Below are 9,280 nucleotides of genomic sequence, written 5' to 3'. Positions count from 1 at the left end.
GTGCAACCACAAGGTCCACAACTAACAGATCTTTTATTGGGACTTTATCTCAACTTATATTTAAATTATCTTTGGTCGCCCCTGCTTCTTTCCTAGCCCTTTGATGCCAAGCTAAGCACATCCATGCCACAACCTCCTCACTTTGTTACATGTGCCCATTTGATCTCGATTCGCTACCACTTGTTCTCAATTAGTGCGACCATATGCTTACACTGGTTTAGTCATCCTTCATCTCGTTCTTCATAGTTTCACCTGAATTCCTTCTCTGAGAATCTCCTTTTATGTGACTGGATCCTGATCCTCTTTATATCCCAAGATCTGGACCCCACAATGTTGCAGGCTCCCATTCAACCTCTACATAGTCAAGAGGCTTATGGTTATTAAACTACAATGCAAAGACAACCAAGTCTGACAATGTTATACTTTTTCTAGTTCTGTCTCTTTCTTTGCCTCTGTTTTCTTAATTTTACTGGTTGCGTTTGCTGATGGTGGATGATCAATATCACCAAGTTGGCAACCACTTATGAAGAAAAGAGGTTTAGAATATGAAATTAATCTTGCTCAGGTGTCCTGACTTTTCAAGATGTTTGGATGAAACTATACTGAAACAGTTAAAGGATTAACATCAATGGAGTTTATAGTTCTCTAGGCATAGGTTCTCTATTCACTTGAATGATTCAATGACAGAAAAAATTCAAGTACTAGGATGTAAATCTGTTGTATGGCATCCATAGGTGCAATTGCTTGTTTCCCAAATTCATCATAGTTATTTTCGATGAGCTTTGGTTGGCTCACTGTGTAGCATACAGTTGCAGCCTTATTTTTATTGACAATACTATGGGAGTTGTTAGTTCGGTCTTTCAAATTTGCAGACTCCATCATCACAAGTTTATGGAAAAGTCGTGTATTGTTGTGAGAGTAGTATGACGAGCATGTGGCTTGATAGGAATATCATGATGTTCTGCTCTTGAGAGATTAAAAATAAAAAAAGTTGCAGTCACCTAAGTAACAAAATAAATGATAGTGAATCCAGATGCATTTCGACCTATTCCATTAAAATGCTGCAATTTCGAAATCTTGTTAGTTAATCTTTTGCATAATATCTCAATTACGAGCAAATGGTCGTATGATTTTGTTTTAACTAATAAGTCTATTACATTTTCCAGGTGTTTTTACTGAACTGATACAACAGATGCAAGTAAAAGGTGTTCAGGCAAGTTCATTACTGCCCTCTGTATTAGGTGCTTTTGTTTTAAATTATTTCAAAAAATTGGTGTTTGATTATCTAATAGTGCTTGATCGGAAATAAATATTCTGCATCATATTTAGTTATTAACATCAAGAACTGATTGCATCATGGTAATGAGCTCCCTTAGTTGTTACTGATGTTATAGTTGTTAGTTGTTGTCAGGTGTTTTGTAAGTAATCCAAAAGCATGGACCCTGGTAGTAGTTATTCGCTTATAATGCATGGAGTGGGTGGCAAGCATTATTTCATCTGCTTTTAAGTTCCTTTTAGCCTTATAAAAATAATTAAAGATCAAATGGGATCTTTGAGATGCCAATTTTTAGCTGAATGTTTGATTAAAATCCTGTTGTTTAGTCCCCAATAATGTAGATATCACTTATTGTGAGAGCCTAGGAGTACTGCCTGACTGTGCTGACTTGAAACCATATTACAATCTTAATGTGCAGAATTTGTTAATCTTATACAGGTCTGGATGGTTAGGATTATCAGCAAGTTCTAAAAAAATGACTGGTGGATATTTCAAAAACCTAGGTTTCGATGCATGGCATAAAATGGAGTACACTGTGCCCTTTTTTCCTTTGGATAACAAATAGAGTCGTCGTCGTCATCATTATCATCATCATTATTTTTAAAAATGCATGTGGTGTTATAACAAGGTGAACAATTTGCACCTGGTAACTTTGATTTGCCTGTTTTGTTGCTGGGGTGCTAATGAATAATTTCAGTGTGTGAATGATTCTGCTAAAATTTTTTTGAAACAATCTCTTCCAAATTATAAGGCTGTTTACCTAAATATATTTAATTCCCATGTGCTTTAAGGAGACAAGGGGCATCTGTGTAATTTAACTATGACATTGCTTTTGTTATCATTACTCATTTAATGCATTGTAAATTAGAAAATGTCTTTTCTTAAAATGGTTCTGAATTATTAGGAATGGCACTCAGGTAACCTGCATGCTATATATGTATATATGTATTTGAATTTAGACACATCTATTAACTTTACTTTCTGTATTCAAGTATGATAGGTTACTGTTTGGGACCTTTTAAGACCGACTCTGATTTGACACTGGTGACTAACTTTGAATACAGTTATTGATTCTTTGCCAATGAAACTTTGGGCAACTGACAGGATGAAAAGGGAACTTTGGACAATCTGCCAGGCTAAATGGGTTCAATCTGGAAGGCCAGCCTACCATCGTTATTGCAGATTAAGTTCCTGCAGGTGTAGCAAGTGCTCTGAGATCCTGCTAGGTTGAGAAAGTGGCTTTTGAAAATAATTTTAACTATAAATAATAGATGTGTTAACTCCTTGACATAACTAAATCATGTCAAACAAGTGAAAGGAAGCAATGCCCTCGAAGAGAGGGCAAACTAAAAACATGTGTCTAGTAGTTTGTGGACAAGAATCAGGATATCGAAATTATTTAAGTTATGCAAAAATTATTATTCTATTGAAGATTAAAGAACTTCTAGAGATAACTCCAACTATGAGATTTGAGATTTAATGCTAGCCCTCTTTTCTGCCGGGTTCTGAGTCTTCTGAAGCTGTTCCACTTCATCAATCATATCTGTTATCCATGTCATAAGCTTGACGGTGTCAGAGAGGAGAACTATCTTAGACTGCAAGTAGAATAATGTATCTGAAAAACTTACAAGGCCGTGCAATCCAGTATAAGGGTTACAAACCAATGTTTGCAATACTCTGAAAAGTTAACATTATTTTGTTTATAAGTCTATCTTAGAAATCATACTGAGTACATACACCATTCCATCAACACAAGAGTAAATATCAGATTCCTGATTTCAAATCATTTATTTGCTAACTGTAGCTATATTCCTTAAGATCTGCTTTGTTTCTTAACATATTTTTTTTTTTCTTTAAAAATTTCTAATGTGATGATTGTTAACAATGATTGATTATTTGTTGTCTTTAAGTATGTCAGTTTTAGGCAGAAAATGAGTTCAGCGGTAGTGGTATCTGTATGAAAAAGTGATAAGAGTTAGGGTGGATGTTGAAAGATGTAATATGTTGAGAGAGCATCTCATTATCCTTGCTAGAACCTTACACGTCATGCATCTGAAAGGCCCCATGTTTTGGACCTACAGTCCCATGCTTAGACTGAATGTCAGGGGAAAAGAAGTGGCTCCGTGTAACACAAAGATTGGGCCTGGAGGGGCATTTTTGGAATGGGAAAAGTGGAATCAAAGTCACAGAGGTGGAGATGTGGAAGTAATTTGAAGTCTGCAGCGTGAGTGGAGGTTGCGTATAAAAAGCAAGGTGGAGACACGTTGGCCACACCCCCGGCCTTTACGTTATACATAGTAGCAATTTTCTGAGCTTTGTTCCCTTAAAAAACTAGTTTGGCTATGAATCATGAAACATATACATGGATCCCTGGATTAATCAAACAGATGATAAACTAAATCAACATTTACATGGTTTGTTGCTTGTTTTCTTATTTATCTTCGAGTCAAATGTTTTATATAGTGTTCAACCTCAGTTTTTTTTTCCTTCTCCTTTTTAACTATAAAACCTCGAGCATTTTGGTGGGTCTAGTTTTTTGGCAATAGCTGTTGCAACTCTTTCAACATGGTTTATTTTGCTTTGCATTGGAAGCTTAATTTTGAAATTCTTTTGTCATTGAGCTTTCAACCATGGGTAGACATAAGTTGGTAAAACACTCAGGTAAAAATTGTCAAGGATGCGATTCTATCTTGAGGTTCATAATTGTTGAACTTTTAGTGGCTGTCTTTGTGTTCGTTTTGACCATTACTTGATTTATCACTGCAACATGTTTGCTATGGACGCTTCCTGATCCCTTACGAACTTCACAACTTTGATGGCTGCAATCTGTTTGCTGATTTTATATTATACTAAAACTTGATTCCTGTATTTATTTATTGATTTATTTCTTTTTCGACTATTAGGTGGAGGAATTGTATTCACTGGACCTTGACTTTCTGAACAATCTACGGTTTGTAATTGTTCCAGTGCCATGTTATTTCTGTTTATTATAATTTTATTTGTTCTCTCAATACAGTTGGTTGAATTGCTGTAATTTCTTGCAGGCCGGTCTATGGGCTGATATTCCTTTTCAAATGGCGACCTGGCGAAAAAGATGATCGGGTCGTAATAAAGGATCCAAACCCAAATCTATTTTTCGCCAGCCAGGTTAGCAGCATTAATCATTAGTTGCCATTTGGCTATCTGCTAATTACGCCCGTGTGTTATTTGGCTGATTTAGTCTGCCTTCAGGTTATTAACAATGCTTGTGCAACTCAAGCAATCCTTTCTATTCTGATGAACTGTCCAGACATCGATATTGGCCCAGAACTGTCGGTGTTAAAAGAATTCACCAAGAATTTTCCACCAGAACTCAAAGGCCTGGCTATCAACAACAGTGAAGCTATTCGAGCAGCACACAACAGCTTTGCAAGGCCTGAGCCTTTTGTCCCTGAAGAGCAGAAAGCTGCAGGGAAAGACGATGATGTCTACCATTTCATAAGTTACATACCTGTGGATGGAGTTCTGTATGAGCTTGATGGGCTGAAGGAAGGCCCTATCAGCCTTGGGCAATGCCCTGGTGGAGAAGGAGACATGGATTGGCTACGGATGGTGCAACCAGTGATACAGGAACGGATTGATCGATACTCTCAAAATGAGATAAGATTCAATCTTATGGCGATTATAAAGAATAGGAAGGAGTTGTATACAGCTGAACTTAAGGAGCTCCAGAAGAAGAGGGAGCATCTTCTGCAGCAATTGAATGATCATATGATTACAGGTAACAAGCAAAACCCTGCTGTCGAGGCAATAAATAAAGCACTTGCGGAGGTGGCCTCTGGGATAGAAAATGCAACCGAGAAGATACTAATGGAGGAGGAGAAGTTCAAGAAATGGAAAACAGAAAACATACGGAGGAAACACAATTACATTCCGTTCTTATTCAACTTTCTGAAGCTTCTTGCAGAGAAGAAACAATTGAAACCTCTGATTGAGAAGGCGAAGCAAAACTCATGTAGTCCTAGATGAACATTTTGCGATGTGGGATTCTCCAGATGACAAAGTGTTACTAATGGTTGCTAGGAAAGTTGTACCAGTGTCTCCTTTTTTTTTGTTGTGCAGTCTTATGGTAAAGGTTCGAGATTGCAGGATATTCATGTTCGAACATTTATTTATCTACTCAGAGAACTAAATCACTTTGTGTTCATGGCAAATTGTGGTCTATGAACTTGGTTAAGCCATTCCAAGTTGATTCCAGGAGCTTCTGAAACTGGTATTAATGTATACTACCTAATGGAACCCCGCCAAAACCGTTACAATGACCATTGTTTGATATGGAAATTCTTTCATTTGGAGCCTCATATACAAGAAGTACATTTCAAAATATTTTACATGCTCATAAATGCAAAGGTTGTCATGTGTGCTTCGCAACTTGTACATTTTCTTCCTATAATGAATCACAAATAAAGAATAGCTTACTATCAGGTAGGCCATAAAGGTTATTATTATGTGCAGATTTATTATTTTTTTTTTGGGAAAGGACTCACTGTCGAAGTTGATTTTTTTCAGTGAAATAGCCTTGATCTAGGGCATGGTAGTGGTGTGAAACCAAGTTTTAGTTCTGGCGGCCCTGCCAAATATGGAGCAAATTAGGAGGACGGCCAATGTTCTACTTTATAAATCAGCCATTGCCAATGAATATGAAAGTGCTCTCGGGCAATGGTTACGGCTGTTTGGGCCACCATACTGGAAACTAATGATCAACCATTTTCCATGATTTGCAGTAATTCTCTAGCGTACCAACTCCCTTTAGCCATGAGGGCAATGAATTTACTAGTCCCTCTAGTGATATCAGCCCCCTTGAGCCATGAGGGTAATGAATCCTTTACGTGCACAGAATAGTCTTCCCGTGCAGTACTTTGATGAATTGGATGAGGGCGAGAGGTTTGTTGAAAATATACATTGATTTTGTCACTTAAATTGCCCTTGTTTATTCTGGAATTGTAGTTGGGATGGTCCCACCTCTTGTCATTGTTGGGTATTTTGAAAATAATAGAAGATTAATGTTTTATTTTAGAACTCAAATAGGTGGCCGGTTGGCTTGTCAAATAAATCCGTTTACAATTTTAAATTCAAAATCCTCATGTATATTTTTTTGAAAAAAACGTGTATTTTATGTCTGTTGAGAAAAGAAAGCGTCTATCATAAAAACAATAACCACACTATAAATAGCTAATTAAACTTTCCGTATCAGAATACAACACACTATAACACAACTCTATCAAATTAACTTCATTCTCTAGACACTGATGAATGTTCATTGGTTTGACCTGTTAGTGTAGAATGTGAGCTAACATTAGGCTTCATTGTATCCTAAAGGCTTATCGCATATTCCTCTTGCATATTTGATTGGTGGGGGAAAATAAAGCCTTAAGAAAAGTGGCCGTGCTACACATTTTGAAGCCATCCTTCTTTTTGAGTTTTCCATTTTTCTCCCCTTTTTGTTCCAACAATCTTAAGGCTTTATTTTATGTTGCAACAAATGATGTTTGTTACACTTTGAGAGATAGCTGCAAACTTCCTCAAATTGGAATGTTTTGATGGAGGAAATTTTGAGGTGGCAAAAAAAGATACACTTCCTCCTTACAAATCTCAAAGTTGTTTATGCCCTCAACGCACTAAGGCTATATAAGGACAAAATTGTAGTAGAAACTCGTACCAGACAGAAGTGGGATAATGATGACTACCTGAATGAAATATTGAATGTGCTCTTTGATGCTTACTAGAAAGTGGCTACTGCAAAAGAATTATGGGAGAAGCTTGAATGAAGATACATGTCAAATGATGCAACCAGCAAGATGTTCCTTGTTAGCAAATTTAATAATTATAAGATGGTTGATGATAGATTTGTTATGGAACAATTATATGAGATAGAGAGCATTTTTAATGGTTATAAGTTGCATAGCAAACGTATGGATGAAATCATAATGGTGTCCTCTATTATTGACAAACTTCCTCCATCATGGAAAGACTTTAAAAGAAGTCCAAAGCATAAGAAAGAGGATATCTCTTTTGAGGATTTCGTCAACCATCTTCGTATTGAGGAGGAATACCGTAAACAAGATGAAAACGGAGCAAAATGCTCATCTTACCAAAGTCCACGTGGTGGAGGAAAATTAGTTAAGCAAACCTAAAAGAGCTTATTAATCTACTACTACTCACAAAAACAAAAAGAAGAAGAAAGGTGAATGCTTTTATTGTGGAAAACTTGGACACTATGAGGCACAATGTCGTCTTCCGAAAAAGAAGGGTGTACCGGCAACAAAAGTAAACTTTGATGCAACGATATCAGAAATCAATGCTCTTGAAGATGATGGAGCTTGGTGGATTTGTTCTGGCACAACCAGTCGCATATGCAAGGATAAGAATCTGTTCAAGAAATATGAACTAGTAAAAGGCGAAAGTGTTCTTTATAGTTCACTATACATGTCGAGGAAAAAGGAATCGTACAACTTGAATTTACATCTAGAAAAATATTACTCTCAATGATGTGTATTATATACTAGAAGTTAGGAAAAATCTTGTATGTGATAGTGTTCTTAATAAATTTGGACTCAAATTAGTGTTTGAGGCAAGAAAATTTAATCTTTCCAATTGTGGAATCTTTATGGAGAAAGGCTATATGTATGAGGACATGTTCAAGCTTAATATTAATAAAAATAAAGTTTCTTGTGTTATATTGTTTATTCTTCTTATTTATGGCACAATCATTTAGTTCATGTCATTCTTAGAAGAATGCATGATATGGTTAAACTAGATTTATTTCCATACTTTAACAAAAATATTGATAAATGTAAAACAAGCATGCTTACTAAGATTACTAGAAATGTTTTTCCTAAAGTAGAAAGATGTACAAAATTGCTTGAACTAGTACATAGCGATGTATGCGACTTGCATAATACAACAACCATAGGAGGAAAGAAATATATTATAGCATTTATAGATGATTATTCTAGGTATAGTTGTTTCTTTGTTGCATTCTAAAAATGAAGTGCCGGAAAAATTTAAAATTTACAAAGTCTGAAGTAGAATTGGATGGTGAAACTTCTATTAAAATTTTTTAAATTGATAGAACTATGACCCTAGTTATTTTGAATTTATTGAAATTGTTCATGAAACTTTTGCACCTTACACACCATAACAGAATGGTGTGGCAGAATAAAAAAATAGGGTGCTCATAGAAATGGTTAATGCAATGCTTTCTAATTCTAATTTAAGTCAAGGTTTTTAGGGTGAAGCTTTGATTACAATTTGTCGTATACTAAACAAAGTTTTTTTATTGAGCAATACAACCCATATGAACTATGAAAGAAAAGTAAGTCTAACCTAAACTACTTAAGAGTTCGGGGATGTAGAGCTATTATAAGAGTTTATAAACCCAAAAAAAGAAAGTTGAGAGGAAAAAGAGATTGAATGCATATTTTTAGGATATGCACAAAACAGTAAAGCATATAGGTTCATGGTAATAGAACCTACAATTCATTGGCAATACTGCGATTGAGTCAAGGGATGTCATATTCGATGAAAATAGATTTAATTCACATCCTAGACCTAAAGAACCTATTTTAGAACAAAATCATCTTCTAGAAGAGAATGACAAAGGAAAACCATGAACCTAGAAGAAGTAAAAGAGTTAGAAAGGCACCAACCTTTTGATCAGATTTCTTTATGTTCCTAGTGGAAGGGATAGAGAATCTTTTGGTAAGCATATACCCTATTGTTTTAATACAAAAGCAGACCCTGCAACTTATGAAGGGGCATTGAAATATCAAGATGCTTTCTTTTGGAAAGAAGCTATTAATGAAGAAATGGATTCTATTATGGATAATAATACTTAAAAATTACTTAAGCTCCCATCAGGTTTTAAACCAATAAGTTGTAAATGGATTTTCAAGAAGAAAATAAAAGTAGATGAAACCACCGATAAATTCAAAGGTAGGTTGGTGTCTAAAGACTTCACACAAA

General features: G+C 35.5%; 1 protein-coding gene across 2 annotated transcripts; it reads left to right on the top strand.

Moving 5' to 3' along the window:
• Positions 1-1,097: 1,097 nt before the first annotated feature.
• LOC120103645 (ubiquitin carboxyl-terminal hydrolase 2-like) lies at positions 1,098-5,604 on the top strand. Of its 2 annotated transcripts, none has more exons than XM_039121942.1 (4): positions 1,098-1,213; positions 4,180-4,226; positions 4,321-4,423; positions 4,508-5,604. In XM_039121942.1, exons 1-4 carry the CDS (start codon positions 1,193-1,195, stop codon positions 5,282-5,284), a joined length of 948 nt encoding a protein of 315 aa, XP_038977870.1. In that variant the 5' UTR covers positions 1,098-1,192; the 3' UTR covers positions 5,285-5,604. The 2 variants fall into 2 exon arrangements, with proteins under 2 accessions (XP_038977870.1, XP_026661702.1); XM_026805901.2 differs by lacking the exon at positions 1,098-1,213 and adding an exon at positions 1,266-1,904.
• The last annotated feature ends 3,676 nt before the right edge of the window (positions 5,605-9,280 follow it).

Source organism: Phoenix dactylifera, unplaced genomic scaffold (assembly GCF_009389715.1).
Source record: "Phoenix dactylifera cultivar Barhee BC4 unplaced genomic scaffold, palm_55x_up_171113_PBpolish2nd_filt_p 001293F, whole genome shotgun sequence".
Taxonomy (NCBI): domain Eukaryota; kingdom Viridiplantae; phylum Streptophyta; class Magnoliopsida; order Arecales; family Arecaceae; genus Phoenix; species Phoenix dactylifera.
This window is presented reverse-complemented; position numbering and strand designations above follow the sequence as displayed.

What these genes read in the sequence shown, in the direction of transcription:
- LOC120103645 (XM_039121942.1), top strand. Translation starts at nt 1,193, where the DNA reads ATGCAAGTAAAAGGTGTTCAG. An exon ending in GACTTTCTGAACAATCTACG is followed by an intron (nt 4,227 to 4,320) that starts GTTTGTAATTGT and finishes AATTTCTTGCAG; the next exon opens with GCCGGTCTATGGGCTGATAT. An exon ending in ATCTATTTTTCGCCAGCCAG is followed by an intron (nt 4,424 to 4,507) that starts GTTAGCAGCATT and finishes GTCTGCCTTCAG; the next exon opens with GTTATTAACAATGCTTGTGC.